The sequence below is a fragment of the Tursiops truncatus genome, chromosome 17, assembly GCF_011762595.2.
Source record: "Tursiops truncatus isolate mTurTru1 chromosome 17, mTurTru1.mat.Y, whole genome shotgun sequence".
Lineage (NCBI taxonomy): Eukaryota > Metazoa > Chordata > Mammalia > Artiodactyla > Delphinidae > Tursiops > Tursiops truncatus.
The window spans coordinates 41,198,100-41,215,380 of NC_047050.1; the positions used below are offsets into that span (position 1 = coordinate 41,198,100).

A 17,281-nucleotide genomic window follows, 5' to 3' on the forward strand; every position below is an offset into this window, starting at 1 on the left:
CGGATACTGTGCTCTAGAGCATTCTGGGAAAAAAGGCGAGACTGGAGTATGTGGCTTAGACTTTAGGTCTAAGCAAAGTTTCTAGTCTCTCCCCAGTCTAATATGGGGCCAGTGTCTCTCTGAGGGCTGGGCACAGAGATTATACCCCATGGTGTGTAAGAGGAAGTTCGAGAGAGAGGCAGAGTCTGAGTTTCAGCCTTTTAGGTACAGTGACCTGCCCACTCATCATCGTGGTGCTGTCAGGGGCGTGGAACGTTTGTGTCAGGTAGATTAGCAGCTCTTCCGTTTGGAAGGGATACTAACGAGTGGGTGGCCTGAGGTGGACGCAGCTGACTGACAGCAGACACCCATATCAGGGGTTGGGAGATTTGCAAGATGGCAGCTCAGGCCCAGCACAAGGAGGTTGCAGATGGGGAGTGTCTCCTGCTAATACAGGTTAGTGTGGGCTACAGCAAGGCCCACTCCTGTGACGTGTGGCCTGGGGCACGTGCCAGGGCTTGGTATCCTTTATCTGTGCCCTCAGTGTCTCCAGTTATTTGTTTAATGATAACAGTAATTCTTTTTTTTTTAATATTTATTTATTTGGCTGCGCTGGGTCTGAGTTGCACCATGTGGGATCTTTTAGTTGCGGCATGTGGGTTCTTAGTTGCAGCAGGTGGGATCTAGCTCCCCAGCCAGGGATCGAACCCAGGCCACCTGCACTGGGAGCGTGGACTCTTAACCACTGGACCACCAAGGAAGTCCTGATACATTGGTTCTTGAAAGATGAGACATTAACTTTTAGAAGGATCTGGTGCTAGCTCAAAATTTATATTTTGATTCAACTCCAGGAACTGGCTAATGTCCATGATATTCAGATCCTAAGACTGCACTGTTCCCACCAGAATTGCTTGCATATTAAAATCACAAATATGAGGTGCTGTTAGAACTCTTTAGGGAGTGAAGTTACAAAAAATCAATAACTTAACAGAAACTTAATGAAGCCTGGGAGCTAAAGAATAAACAACACATGTCATTACCCTTTAAAAATCTTTAGCTTTTCCCCTCGCATCTTTTGATTACTGTGTTAAGTATGTAATATCTTCTCAATGCGTGGTTTTGCTCTTTTAAATTGTGCATGTGTATTGATTTGCAGGTTCCATTTCCTTGTTATTATTTACAGAGTTTTGCTATTCAGATATCCTAAATCATTATATAGAGGGAAACATTTTTTAAGGAAAAGAAAATATCATCCTTAATCCTACTACCTTGCCTACACAGCAAGCATTTTTATTTCTAATTTTCAGGTTCTCCCTTAGAGCCATATTTTACCTGGATATAATCACTGTAAATATACAACTTTCAGATCTTCTTCTTTCACCAAATCGTAATTGTCTTCCTGTTTATAGTTATGTTAGAATTATAATGTTAATAACTACCTACTGCCCCAAATGGAACTCCTGAGCGTTCCCTGCAAAACCTGCACCTTCCCCATCCCTGAGTCCGCCTTAATCCCGCCCTTTTTCCCTCACCTCACCTCTAATCCGACAGGAATCTTACTGACCCCACTTTCAACCTGGTGTGTTATTGACAGTTCTCTAGGGCTGCCACAGCAAAGAATCACAAACCAGGTGACTGAAAACAACAGAAATGTATTGCCTCCTAGCTCTGGGGGCTGGAAGTCTGACATCAAAGTGCTGGCAGGACCATGCCCCCTCTGGACCTTGTAGGGGAGAACCCTTCCTTGCTTCTGACGGTGGGTGTTGGTCCCCGGCCCTCCTCAGCTTACAGCTGCATCACTCCCATCTGTCTTCACGTGGCATTCTTCTCTTCCTATAAGGACACCAGTCATATTGGATTAGGCCCCAGACTAATGACCTCATCTTACCGTGATTGTATTTGCAAAGACCCTATTTCCAAATAAGTTCACATTCACAGGTATCTTTTTAGGGGGACACACCTCAACCCAGAGGACCACCCCTCTCTCTCCGCCCCACCTCCTTCCTGCATTGTTCTGGTTTACCTCCCCCCGCCCCCCAGTTCCTCACTGATTATTGTACTAGCCTCCTAGCTGGTCTTCTACTGTCACATTTGCCTGCTATGGTCTATTCTTGATTCCTTTGTTCAGAACCCTCCAGAGACTCTCTCATCACTCCGAGTAAAAGCCAAAGTCCTGGCAGTGGCCCTACGGTCCCTCCTGATCTGCACTTGTTCTCACCTCTCACCCCTCTCTGCTCCAGCCACTCTGGCCTCTTTGCTGATTCTCCAGCTCACCAGGCATATTCCCACCTCTGGGCCTTTGCACCTGCTGTTGTTCCCTTTGCCCGGGACGCTCCCTCCCAGATATCCACAGGGCCCATACCTCATTCAAGACTCTGCCCAACTGCCACCTTCCTGACCACTGCTATTACATCATACCCTCACTCTCACCCACCCTGCCACAGTCTCTGTTCCTTTGTGCCATTTTATTTTTCTCCAGAACACTCTCCACCTTCTAAGAGACTGTGTTCTTTACTTGTTTGTTTTCTTTCTTATCTACCACCACCATCCAAATGGAAGCTTCTCTAGGACTGGGGTTTTTGTCTGTTTTGTTATTTGTTCCATCCTTAGCACCTAAAATAGGGCCGGGCCCAGAGTAGGTGCTCGGTGAATATTCGTAGGATTAATGAGAAGTAGGCCAGCACATTTTCTCGTAACTTACTAAACCATTTATCCTTATTAAATGTTCATCTTATTTTCCTAATTTTTTGGTCACTGTAAATAATGCTGCTATAAATAGCTTATTCTGTATAGTTAATTTCCTCCTTTTTTTCAATTATTTCTTGGGGCCACATTTCCAGAGTGAACATTGTCAATTGTCCTTCCAGAAGAATTTTTATCAGTTCATAATGCCACCCACTATTAATGATCGGACTCTGTTTCCATGCTCCCTTGCCACCATTGGATTTTTTTAAAATTAATTAATTAATTTATTTATTTTTGGCTGCGTTGGGTCTTCATTGCTGCACGCGGGATTTCTCTAGTTGCAGCGAGTGGGGGCTACTCTTCGTTTCGGTGCGTGGGCTTCTCATTGTGGTTGCTTCTCTTGTTGTGGAGCACAGGCTCTAGGTGCACGGGCTTCAGTAGTTGTGGCACACGGGCTCAGTAGTTGTGGCTTGTGGGCTCTAAAGTGCAGGCTCAATATTTGTGGCACACGGGCTTAGTTGCTTCGCAACATGTGTGATCTTCCCGGACCAGGGTTTGGACCCGTGTGCCCTGCATTGGCAGGCAGATTCTTTTTTTTTTTAAACATCTTTATTGGAGTATAATTGCTTTACATTGTTGTGTTAGTTTCTGCTGTATAACAAAGTGAATCAACTATACGTATACATATATCCCCATATTCCCTCCCTCTTGTGTCTCCCGCCCACCCTCCCTATCCCACCCCTCTAGGTGGTCACAAAGCACTGAGCTGATCTCCCTGTGCTATGCGGCTGCTTCCCACTAGCTGTCTGTTTTACATTTGGTAGTGTATATATGTCCATGCCACTCTCTCACTTCATCCCAGCTTCCCCTTCTCCCTCCCCGTGTCCTCAAGTCCATTCTCTACACCTGCGTCTTTATTCCTGTCCTGCCCCTAGGTTCTTCAGAACCTTTTTTTTTTTTTTTAGATTCCATATATATGTGTTAGCATACGGTATTTGTTTTCCTCTTTCTGACATACTTCACTCTGTATGACAGACTCTGGGTCCATCCACCTTGCTACAAATAGCTCAATTTCATTTCTTTTAATGGCTGAGTAATATTCCATTGTATATATGAGCCACATCCTCTTTATCCATTCATCTGTCGATGGACACTTAGGTTGCTTCCATGTCCTGGCTATTGTAAATAGTTCTGGCAGGCGGATTCTTAACCACTGAGCCACCAGGGAAGTCCTGTAAGTTCTTTAGTATCTTCTGATATGAATTGTCTGATCCAGACTCCTGATTTTTTTTTTTCAGAAGGGAGGTTTTAGATTCATATTTATTTATCCATCCTTTTCTGGGGGCAAAAATATGAATCCTTACTTACATTTGTTATAAGTATGTTTCCATTCGACAATGCCCTTTACCTCTGTTTGTGTTTCTACTGAAACGCTGTGTTTTCATCTTTACAGCTGTGGACTACTGTGCCTCAGAAAACCACGGATGTGAACATGAGTGTGTAAACACCGACAGCTCCTACTTTTGCCAGTGCCCTAAAGGATTTGCTCTTAACCCGGATAAGAAGACATGCACAAGTAAGTTACACACATACACACACATTTTTTGATGCTACTGTGGCTGTGGAAATCTTCCAAGCACAGGATTATGTGCTGGGGTTAGGGGGCCTTTTACCTTCTGCCCTATTCCTCCTTTGTCAGACCTTTCTTAACTTGTCCTAAGACCGTAGCCCACTCTATCTCAGTGTCACCCTTCACAGCATCTGACAACAGTATGTATCTTTGATCAGAGACCACATGTCAGAGTGTTCCTCCAGCATCTACAGAGCGTGCTGACGATCAGACCATCTTACTTCATGCTGGCTCAGCCTGCCTGTGCCCACCAGTGTTAACAGGGCTTAAGAAATACTTTCACTGAAGCTTTGTGGCTTGTGGGCTGCAGCTCTGACTCCACACAAGTAAAGGGAAATCTCTGAGCCAAAAGGCTCAGAGACTGTGGTTGCCCCTGGGTGGGGGAGGAGTTGGTGGAGGGCATTTTGCAAAGAACTGCTCAGTGTTTGTTTGAGCTATTTAGTTCTATTTTAACTATACGCATCCACATCAGAATTAATTTGAGCTCCCCAAATCTGACTGTAACAATTTATAAACTGACGGTGGTTGTTCGTTTTGTAAAAGGATTCCCAAAACATTCTTTTAAATGTAAAGATATGTCAGAGCACTTAAGGGATTGTGTGTGGATAATTATCACCCTATAGAAAGGTTCACTTGAGAAAGTTTGTTTTTAAAGTATTGGGGCCCAGCACGTTTAAAAAGTGACATTTAATAGCAATTTAGAATAAAGTCACCTCTGAAACGTCCGTCAGTGAGAAAACAGGATTTCAATTCATAAAAAGTTCATGTACCCACAACCTTTCTAACTACGTCTATTATGTAAAGCAGGATATGCCTGCATAGTTTTTAAAAAGCGTCCCCCCCAAAACTCCTGAAACATCAACTTGCTTTTCAGTCCCTCCCTGCATATCAACAGTTTATAAGCACCAGAGCTAGAGGCAGGGGTCTAGGATAAAACTGTAAGGGGCACAGGAAGTCAAAACATACATTTCTGGACCCCAAGCCACATGCCAATAGCAGTGAACAAGGCCAAGTCCTTCCTGGAGGAGATATCTCGGCTGAGTCGAAGGCAGAGCCATCCTTCACCAGGTAAAGAAGAGTGAGATGTAGGTGGCCAGGAGGAGGAAAGATGTGCAACATATCAGCCAGGCAGACCCATCTCTACAACTGGCCTACGGTTGCTTATTGACCGAATAAGAGAAAGAGTGAATGGACTGTTCTGTTCCTAGTCTCCCTTCCTTTCTGAATATTCTGAGCTGTGAGCCAGCGGCCTGGGCTGGGGTAGCGTTCGGGGAGTTGTGGCTGCTGGGCTGATGAGTCAGTTCTGTCCATCAAAGGGGAGGCCACATGCCGCCGAGGGCAGTTCAAATCCCAGTTCATCTGCATTTTTGCTGGATGATCCTTTTTTTGTGGTTCGCGGGCCTCGCACTGTTGTGGCCTCTCCCGTGGCGGAGCACAGGCTCCGGATGCGCAGGCTCAGAGGCCATGGCTCACGGGCCCAGCCGCTCCGCGGCATGTGGGATCTTCCCGGACCAGGGCACGAACCCGCGTCCCCTGCATCGGCAGGCGGACTCTCAACCACTGCGCCACCAGGGAAGCCCTTGCTGGCTGATCTTGGGCAAGTTATGCCTCAGTTGCCTCAGCTGTAATGGGGGAGATAATACCACCTACTCCATGGTGTTGTCTTGAAGGCTCAATGAGAGAATTCATCTAAACCGTTTAGCACGTGGCCTGGTGCCAAGCAAATTCTTGAAGGGATGACACTGGCTTCAAAAAGACTTTAAATTGGGATCTACTGAGAATATACCACGTGCCTGGGGTAAGTTTAATAGCGCCTAAAAAATTCAAACTTCAAGACTTCTGCTGGAGACTGCTTGGGAACACAAGCCACACAGAGCAGCTCAGCCACCTGCAAGGTGTTATATGACCAAAGGCTCCCAGGGTGACACAGACAAGACTCATGGTAGGAGTTAAGGGAAGGAGGAGGCCAGCGGGACGAGAAGAGGTGGGGATGCGGCTGCCGCCCTGGGACGAGGCCTGGAGGGACACATGTATCCTCTCCAGTCTCCTTCCTGCCTCTGTAGCACTCCTTCCCTGGCTGGGAAGGTCACCTGACCTCACCGCCAGCCCCTGTTCCCAGAGCCTCACCATCAACATGTCACCTATCCCGAATCTCACGGGATGTGGAGAATGACAAGCCCCAGGACAGTACAAACAGGGAGACCCTAGAAGTAGATGGTGCTGTGCAGGGCACCTGGGAGAGGAGTTCCAGCTGAAAGTCAGGGGAGGGACTGGTCCAGCTGTGAGGTCTCACCGGCTAGGCACGGAGCCTGGCAGTTCAGCTGTCTCTGGGCCCTGTTGGAGTCAAGACCCAGAAGTGGGCCCCCCCACCAATGTGTGGGCAGAGAAGAGTGCTGGGCAATCAGCCTCCGGGAGATGAGTCCCCTAGAAGGGTCCCCTTCCTGCTATGCTTGGGGGCGCGGCAGGGAGCCAGACCTGGGGAGGGGACTGGCAAGAGAATAGAACCCCCCCCCCCCCCGGAGGACTTGGAAGGCTGTGAGAGTAGGGAATAAGGCAGTTCAGCTGTAAGAACCAAGACACTTGGGAATGCTCCAGATCTCTGACAAAAACAGGAACACAAACTGAGAAATAGCGACCAGTTAAGAGGACAGAAACACAGGGTGGAGGTGAAAGCTCAGAATCAAGGCAGGGATCCTGTTTTTAATTAATGAGGTATCACATCAGCTTCCCGCCAAGTCAGAGCCTGGCTGCTGCTGTGATGGTGAGAGATTTAAAACAGGTTTTTCCCGTTCCTCATCAACTTGCAGAAAATGAAGTAAAAGAAACTCAGTTCCTTAAATTTGAGTCTCTATTTTATTTTTATAAATTTATTTATTTCTTTATGCTTCCTTGGGTCTTCACTGCTGCGCGCAGGCTTTCTTTAGTTGCCGTGAGTGGGGGCTACTCTTCGTTGCGGTGCACGGGCTTCTCATTGCGGTGGCTTTGCTTGTTGCAGAGCACGGGCTCTAGGCACGCGGGCTCAGTAGTTGTGGCTCACGGGCTCTAGAGCACAGGCTCAGTAGTTGTGGCGCACGGGCTTCGTTGCTCCGTGGCATGTGGGATCTTCCCATACCAGGGCTTGAACCCGTGTCCCCTCCATTGGCAGGTGGATTCTTAACCACTGCACCACCAGGGAAGCCCCTGAATCTCTATTTTTAACCAAAAGTATATTTGAAAGCGAATCCAACTAGTAAGTGTGCAATTATTGTCTAAAAAATATAGACTTGTGAATGTAATATACCAGCATGATTAATATATGATTAAGCCGAAATGTACATAATAGAGCTTTATGTTCCTGAACAAATCATACAATCAAAATATGTAAGTAGTGTTCAGTTCTTTACCCTAAAGCATCCCATACAAATCCATCTGAATATTTTCTAGAGGGGAGAAGGGTAGAAATATGCAGGTACCATCAATTTGCAAAATATTGGCAAGACTTTTTTTTTTTACTGTGGTAAACTATGCATAATATAAAATTTTCCATTGTAACCATTGTTAAGTGTGCAGTTCAGTGGCATTAAGTACATTCATGCTGTTGTACAACTGTCACCACTGTCCAGCTGCAGAGCTTTTTCATCTCCCTAAACTGAAACTCTGTACCCATTAAATGATAATTCCCCCCTCCCCTTTCTTCCCCACCACCCCTGGCAACCACCATTCTACTTTCTGTCTCTATGAATTTGGCTACTCTAGGTACCTCATGCAAGTGGGATCATACAATATTTGTCCCTCTGTGATTGGCTTATTTCACTTAGCATAATGTCCTCAAGTTTCATCCATGATGTAGCATGTGTCACAATTTCCTTCCTCTTTAAGGCTGAATAATACTCCATGTATGTATACACCACATTTTGTTTCTTCATCCTCTTGTGTTGCTTCCACCTGTTGGTTATTATGAATAATGCTGCTATGAGCATGGGTGTACACGTATCTGTTCAAGTCCCTGCTTTCAGCTCTTGGGCATATACTTAGAAGTGGAATTGCTGAATATTATGGGGACAAGATTTTCAGAGGTCCATAGAAACCGTTACTCCTGAACTGGCACGAGAACATTCTCAGATGCTCAGGGTCTTTTCAGGAGACAGGGATTTGTGTCTTTGGTATCAAGGAGACTGTGGGTTTCATGTCTAATGCTTAATCATCTAACACCTGTAATGTTGAGTAAGGGCAGTTGTTGACGTCGTATTTTGCATCTTCCTGTTTATTACTTACTGGCTTTGAGATCATTATTTTTCAGGCTCCATTGATAACTTGGTTGACATTTCTATCCTTATTTTTCAAATAGGAGTGCTTTCACAAAGTACCAAATGAATATTAATACTTGCCTTAAAAATGAAACACAGAGTCCGCCTGGAGGGGTGGGGTAGGGAGGGTGGGAGGGAGGGAGACGCAAGAGGGATGAGATATGGGAACATATGTATAACTGATTCACTTTGTTATAAAGCAGAAACTAACACACCATTGTAAAGCAATTATACTCCAATAAAGATGTAAAAAAAAATGAAACACAGACATAGGAAATAATTTTTTACTGCATCAGCAATAGACGAACTAGAATGTATCAGTCTCTGGGTTTCCTGGCCAGCTTGTTGTTAACCTGCTGAGCCCCAGTATCTTCTTACAGGCTGCAATATGCCACTTGCTTTCGTAAGACCTGTGTGCATGAATCAAAGACTCTCAGTTGGTAAAAATAGAGTCGCCAAATGACCCAGCAATCCTACTCCTGGGCATATATCCAAACAAAACTATAATTTAAAAAGTTACCCCTGGGCTTCCCTGGTGGCGCAGTGGTTGAGAGCCCGCCTGTCGATGCAGGGGACACGGGTTCGTGCCCCGGTCCGGGAAGATCCCACATGCCGCGGAGCGGCTGGGCCCGTGAGCCATGGCCGCTGAGCCTGCGCGTCCGGAGCCTGTGCTCCGCAACGGGAGAGGCCACAACAGTGAGAGGCCCGCATACCACAAAAAAAAAAAAAAAAAAGTTACCCCTATGTTCATAGCAGCACTGTTCACAATAGGCAAGACACGGAATCAACCTAAATGTCCACTGACAGATGAATGGATAAAGAAGATGTGGTACATTTATACAATGGAGTATTACTTAGCCATAAAAAATAATGAAATAATGTCATTTGCAGTTACATGGAAGGACCTAGAGATTATCATACTAAGTGAAGTAAGTCAGAAAGAGAAAGACAAATGCCATATGGTATCACTTATATGTGGAATCTAAAATACGACACAAATGAATTTACCTACGAAATGGAAACAGACTCACAGACATAGAGAACAGACTTATGGTTGCCAAGGGGGAGGGAGGGTTGGGGAAGGGTGGATTGACAGTTTGGGATTAGCAGATGCAAAGTATTATATATAGAATGGATAAACAACAAGGACCTACTGTATAGCACAGGGAACTATATTCAATATCCTGTGATAAATGATAATGGAAAAGAAAATAAATGTGTTTTCTTTAAAAAGAAGACTCTCAGTTGAAAGAGACCTCAAGTTCAACCTACTTCTAGCCCAACCACCCATCCTACAATATCCTCACTGTGTCATCATCCAGCCTCCACTTGAATACCCCTACTGACAGGACACTTACTACACCCCCTGCAGTGCATTTCACTTTGTACAGCTCTGACTCTTAGAAAGTGATTCCTTACACTGACCTGATCACTACTTCCTTGCACTTTGAGACCAACAGGACAAATTAAGCTTCTCACATTTTCCTGTTCACTGAGTCATATCCGAATAATTTTATTTCATTTAGTAGACTAGCCAGGCATGGAAAATGTGGAAGCAACTATCTAGACTCTAACAGACATTCCATCGATTTGCTAAAGAGATCCCCACGCCCCATAGACCGGATGGAGAAATGTGTGCTGGATGAAAGAGTCATTGGTTGAGTTCATAACTGGCCGAATGTCTGAGCTGAGATCCTCCTGGAGGGAAGTGTTTAAACAGCCTGGCCAGAAGCATCAAGGAGGGTTCACGAGCTGTCTTCTGTTCTTAGTGACTCCTTGTTGGTTCTTAGTGGGCAGTGTTTACACATCTAAACTTTCACAAAACACTCCATTGAGAGTAATACCAGTAACCATTTATTTATTCAACAAATACCTGTCGATTGCCTACTATGTGCCAGATACATTTGTAGATACTGGGAATGCAGTGGTTAATAAAACAGACCAAGAACCTCTTGTACTTATGGAGCGTACATTCTATTGGAGCAGGGTAACAGAGGATTACAAGTCTCAACAAGAAAGTGACATTTGGTCAAAAACTTGAAGCAGGTGAGGGAAGGAGGAAACTTTTGAAGCAGAGGAAACAGCACTGGTGCAAAGGCCCTGAGGCAGAAACTGTGATGCCTGGCAGTGTTGAGGGACAGCAAGAAAGTCCATATGACTAGATTAGAGTGAGAGATGGTGAGGCAGGTGTTATGGTCCATAGTGCATACAGCTTGCCCTCTCCACAGTCATACATTCGCTTCCTATCTCCCCAAATTCCAGCGATCCCTAGGAGCTCATGGTCACTCCCCTATGCTGAGCTCCCAAACAGGCTTTGTTTGTTTGCCTATATCTTGTGTGTCAGGTATAGACATCAGAAGCTATAAATATTGTTCCTAGCAATGTTCCCTGATTATTTTCTTCTCCAAATTACTGGGCACCTCCCACACCGTTTTTTTTCTATTTTATTTCTGCCATTTTCCATGGCAACTAGTCTCACAATTATGTATGCGTATATTTATTTTTAACACCTTTTCTAATTGCAAAAGTAATATAGACTCATTGTAGAAAACTGGATAGTATAGAAATGAAATTGTATAAAATGAAATGATCTGTAATCTTATCACCCAGCAATAACCATTGTTAATACTGATTTGCTACCTTTCTCTCGGTCTTTCTTTTTAATGCTTATGTATATATTTTTATAGAGTTGAGATCATAGAGTATAACATTAAATCATGAACATTTTCACATGTCATTTAAACTTTATCAAAAGCATTTTAATGTCCGCATAATATCCTATCATATGTATGTATCACAGTTTGTTCAGCACTTTTTTGGCTGTTTAAATTGTGTTGTGATAAATGTTCTTGCATATAAATCTTTGCATTTCTGATCATTTTCTTAGGAACAAAACATGAAAGGAAATTTATTGAGTCAAAGGCTATTAACATTTTTAAGGCTTTTGATGTATATTACAAAATTATTTTCCAAAAACTTGTACCATTTTTTTATACTATACCATAAAATTGCCTGATTTTTTAAAATAAGTTTATTTATTTATTTATTTTTGGTGGCGTCGGGTCTTCGTTGTTGTGTGCAGGCTTTCTCTAGTTGCAGCGAGCGGGGGCTACTCTTCGTTGCAGTGTGCGGGCTTCTCATTGCAGTGGCTTCTCTTGTTGCAGAGCACGGGGCTGTAGGCACGCGGGCTTCAGTAGCTGTGGCTCGAAGGCTCTAGAGCACACGCTCAGTAGTTGTGAGGCACGGGCTTAGTTGCTCCGCGGCATGTGGGATCTTCCCGGACCAAGGCTCGAACGTGTGTCTCCTGCATTGGCAGGCGGATTCTTAACCACTGCGCCACCCGGGAAGCCCAAATTGCCTGATTTTAAAACTTTTTGTTAATTTACTAGGAGAAAACTTTTTCTCATTGCTTTATTTATTATCATGTCTTTAGTTACCGTTTCTTCATAAAATTATGTATGTCCAACTTATAAATGTATGTCTGTTGGTGTTATTTGATTAATGAACAATCTGTTCCATTATAAGAGATTATATATAAGTGACTCCTATAAGCTCCATGAAGGAAAGGACTGTACTTTTGCCCGCTGCTGATTCCATTGCCTGGCCCATGGTAGATGTTCAGAGAATATTTATTGAATGATTTAGTGAATAGTGAGGTTAACACTTTTTCACAAAGTTAATAGACATTCAAAGAAAGGAAGTATATATCTGAGCTGAAATTAAAGAAATAGATAATAGGAAACCAACAGAGAAAACTGGTAAAATCAAAAAGTGGTTTTTTGAAATTAGTAAAATTTATGAATCTCTAGCCGCACTGGTCAGGGGGGATAAAACAGAGAAGACACAAATGACCAATATCAGGAATGAGAGAGTGGACATCACTGCAGATCCTATAAACATTGGAAGGATAATAAGGGAAAACGATAAACAAATTTATGCCAATAACTTCAGCAACTTAGATTAAATAGACAAATTCCTTGAAAGACCCAAACTACTAATTGTTTTTTCTTTTCCATTATGGTTTATTACAGGATACTGAATATAGTTCCCTGTGCTATACAATAGGACCTTGTTGTTTATCCATTCTATATATAATAGTTTGCATCTGCTAATCCCAAACTCCCAATCCACCCTTCTCCAACCCTCCCTCCCCCTTGGCAACCACAAGTCTGTTCTCTGTGTCTGTGAGTCTGTTTCCATTTCATAGATAAGTTCATTTGTGTCATATTTTAGATTCCACATATAAGTGATACCATATGGTATTTGTCTTTCTCTTTCTGACTTACTTCACTTAGTATGGTAATCTTTAGGTCCATCCATGTAATTTCAAATGGCATTATTTCATTCTTTTTTATGGCTAAGTAACATTCCATTGGAAATAAGTACCGTGTCTTCTTTATCCATTCATCTGTCGATGGACACTTTTTTCCATGTCTTGGCTATTGTAAATAGTGCTGCTATGAATACAAGGGTACATGTATCTCTTTGAATTATAGTTTTATTTGTATATATGCTCAGGAGTGGGGTTGCTGGATCATATGGCAACTCTAGTTTTAGTTTTCTGAGGAGCCTCCGTACTGTTCTCCATAGTGGCTGCACCAATTTATGTTCCTACCAACAGTATAGGAGGGTTTCCTTTCCAACCTTTCCAGCATTTTATTCGTAGACTTTTTAATGGTGGCCATTCTGACCAGTGTGAGGTGGTACCTCACTGTGATTTGGTTTGCATTTCTCTAATAATTAGTGATGTTGACCATATTTTCATGTGCCTGTTGGCCATCTGTATGTCATCTTTGGAGAAATGTCTATTTCTGTCTTCTGGCCACTTTCTGATTGGGTTGTTTGTTTTCTTATTATTGAGTTGTATGAGCTGTTTGTATATTTTAGAAGCCCTTGTTGGTCACATCGTTTGCAAATATTTTCTCCCAGTCCATAGGTTGTTTTTTTGTTTTCTTTATGATTTCCGTTGTTGTGCAAAAGCTTATGTTTGATTAGGTCCCATTTGGGTCTTTTTGCTTTTATTTCTATTGCCTTGGGAGACTGACCATTGGTACGATTATGTCAGAGAATGTTTTGTCTATGTACTCTTCTAGGAGTTTTATGATGTCTTGTCTTATATTTAAGTCTTTAAGCCATTTTGAGTTTATTTTTGTGTATGGTGTGAGGGTGTGTTCTAACTTCATTGATTTACATGCAGCTGTCCAGCTTTCCCAACACCACTTGCTGAAGAGATTTTTTCCCCATTCTATATTCTTGCCTCCGTTGTTCAAGATTAGTTGACCATAGATGTGGGGGTTTATTTCTGGGCTCTCTATTCTATTTCATTGATCCAAATGTCTGTTTTTGTGCCAATAGCATGCTCTTTTTTTTTTTTAAACACCTTTATTGGAGTATGATTGCTTTACAATGGTGTGTTAGTTTCTGCTTTATAACAAAGTGAATCAGCTATACATATACATATATCCCCATATCTCTTCCCTCTTGCATCTCCCTCCCTCCCACCCTCCCTATCCCACCCCTCTAGGGGGTCACAAAGCACCAAGTACCCTGTGCTATGCGGCTGCTTCCCACTAGCTATCGGTTTTACATTTGGTAGTGTATATATGTCCATGCCACTCTCTCACTTTGTCCTAGCTTACCCTTCCCTCTCCCCATGTCCTCAAGTCCATTCTCTAGTAGGTCTGCATCTTTATTCCCGTCCTGCCCCTAGGTTCTTCATAACTTTTTTTTTTTTTGGATTCCATATATATGTGTTAGCATACGGTATTTGTTTTTCTCTTTCTGACTTACTTCACTCTGTATGACAGACTCTGGGTCCATCCACCTCACTACAAATAACTCAATTTCATTTCTTTTTATAGCATGCTCTTTTGATTACTCTAGCTTTATAGTACTGCCTGAAGTCTGGGAGGGTTATGCCTCTTGCTTTGTTCTTTTCCCTCGGGATTGCTGTGGCAATTCTGGGTCTTTTATGGTTGTATATAAATTTTAGGGTTATTTGTTCTAGTTCTGTGAAAAATGTCACGGGTAGTTTGATAGGGATCACATTAAACATGTAGATTGCTTTGGCAAGTATGCCCATTTTAACAATACTAATTTTTCTAATCCAAGAGCATGAGATATTTTCCCTTTATTTATTTATTTATTTATTGGCCACACTGTGTGGCATATGGGATCTTAGTTCCCCGACCAGGTATCAAACCCGTGCCCCCTGCACTGGGAGCACGAAGTCTTAACCACTGGACCGCCAGGGAAGTCCCCATTTTTAAAAATCATCTTCAGTTTCCTTTATCAATGTTTTATAGTTCTCAGCCTATAAATCTTTCACCTCCTTGGTCAGGTTTATTCTAAGTATTGTATCTTTTTTGATGTAATTTTAAAAGGGATTGTTTCTTTCTTTTTTTAATATTTATTTATTTATTTGGTTGCACCAGGCGGGCTCCTTAGTTGCGGCTCACGGGCTCCTTAGTTGCGGCTTGCCAGCTCCTTAGTTGCAGCATATGGGCTCTTTAGTTGCGGCTCGCTGACTCCTTAGTTGTGGCATGCATGTTGGATCTAGTTCCCTGACCAGAGATCGAACCCGGGCCCCCTGCATTGGGAGCATGGAGTCTTATCCACTGCACCACCAGGGAAGTCCCCAAGGGACTGTTCTTTACTTTCACTTTCTGATATGTCATTGTTAGTGTAAAGAAATGCAACCGATTTCTGTATGTTAATCTTGTATCCTACTACCTTGCTGAATTTGTTTATCAGTTTTAGTAGCTTTTGTGTGGAATTTTTAGGGTTTTCTGTATATAGTATCATGTCATCTGCATATAATGAGAATTTTACCTCTTCCCTTCCAATTTGGATACCTTTTATTTCTTTTTCTTATATGATTGCTGTGGCTAGGACTTCCAGTACTATGTTAAATAGAAGTGATGAGAATGGGCATCCTTATCATGTTCCAGATTTTAGCAGGAAGGCTTTCAGCTTGTCACTGTTGAGTATTATGTTGACTGTGGGTTAGTCATAAATAGCTTTTATTCTGTTGAGATATGTTCCCTCTATACCCACTTTGGTAAGAGTTTTTATCATGAATGGATATTGAATTTTATCAAATGCTTTTTCTGCATCTGTTGAGATATCATGTGGTTTTTGTCTTCTTTTGTGGATGTGGTGTATCACACTGATTGATTTGCATATGTTGAAACATCCTTGTGATCCTGAGATGAAGCCAACTTGGTCATGGTGTATGATGTTTTCTATGTGTTGTTGGATTCACAAACTCCTAAAATTAACTCAAGAAGAAATAGATAATCTGAATAGGCCTCTATCTATTAAAAGAAATTGAACTTGTACTTGTAAACCTTCCCACAAAGACATCTCCAGGGCTAGTTGGCTTAACTGGTAAATTCTATCAAATTCTACCATTTGAGGAAGAACAAATACCAATTTTATACAAATTCTTCCAGAAAACAGTAGAGGAAGGAGCATTTTTCAACTTATTCTATAAGGCCAGCATTATCCAAATACCAAATCCAGAAAAAGGCATTACAAGAAAAGAAACCAGGGACTTCCCTGGCGGTCCAGTGGTTAAGACTCCACGCTTCCATTGCAGGGGGCACCGGTTCGATCCCTGGTCAGGGAACTAAGATCCAGCATGCAGCATGGTGCAGCCAAGAAAAGAGAGAAAACCACACCAATATCCCTCATGAAATACGTGCAAAAGATCTTTAATTATTTTTAGCAATAAAATTCCACAATATATAAAAAGGATAATACCTCATGAACAAGTGGGATTTATCCCAGGAATTCAAGGATGATTTAACATTCAAATGAAATTTAAAACATTAACATACTAAAAAGCAGAAACTATATGATCCAAGTCAATAGATACAGAAAGAGCACTGGACAAGATCTGACATTCATTTACTATTAAAAAAAAAAAGTCTCTCAGCAGACTAGGAATGAAGAGAACTGCCTCAATCTGATAAAGTGCATCAATGAAAAAACTATCAGCTAACATCATACTTAATGATGAAAGATTGAGTGCTTTCCTTATAAGATGAGGAACAAAACAGGATACCCACTCTCACCACTTCTATTTAGCATGGACTGTAAGGTTCTGGCCATTGTAATAAGGAAGAAAAAAAGAAAGTAAGAAATGAAACCTAGATTGGAAAGGAAGAGTTAAAAGCATCTTTATTAAAAGGTCATTGTAAATATAGCACTCTCCTGTGTTCTGTGAGTGATTCTAATAAATTATTGAAAGGAGTGAGTTGTGGGAGACCCCAAAATTGTAGGTGGCTGTGCAGAAGTGAAGGTGGCCTGGGGACCCCACTGGAGGCTGGTATCTGAAGTAAGGACAGTCTTACTGGGGACCTTACACTTTACCTTGTGAGACTGGATGTTCACTCTGGGTAGTTAGTGTCAGAATTGAATTAAATTACAGGGCTCCCAATTGGTGTTGGAGAATTGTCTGCAGAACAAATTGAAGCAAATGAGCCTAACTGTATATGAGGCTGTTAGCATAATCACCCAGAGAATTATTGTAAGTGACAGGCAGGGAATATGTTGACTTTACATTCCAAGTGGCATATATCCGAAAAACAAAAGAGCTTTAACTGTTTCCAGTAGTATTAGCATTAGTAGTAGAATTGTTTTCTTATTTTGAAATTATACATATACACATATAAATATATGATACAATAAATATATA

The 17,281-nt window shown here is 42.3% G+C and overlaps 1 protein-coding gene across 6 annotated transcripts in view; it reads left to right on the top strand.

Moving 5' to 3' along the window:
- Positions 1–17,281, top strand: part of MATN2 (matrilin 2) — a 155,827-nt gene that overhangs the window by 93,925 nt on the left and 44,621 nt on the right. For all 6 annotated transcript variants that reach the window (XM_073794610.1, XM_073794608.1, XM_073794609.1 and 3 more), the window contains one exon: positions 4,118–4,240. In XM_073794610.1, coding sequence (XP_073650711.1) covers positions 4,118–4,240 — 123 coding nt within the window. The remainder of the gene's footprint in view (positions 1–4,117; positions 4,241–17,281) is intronic.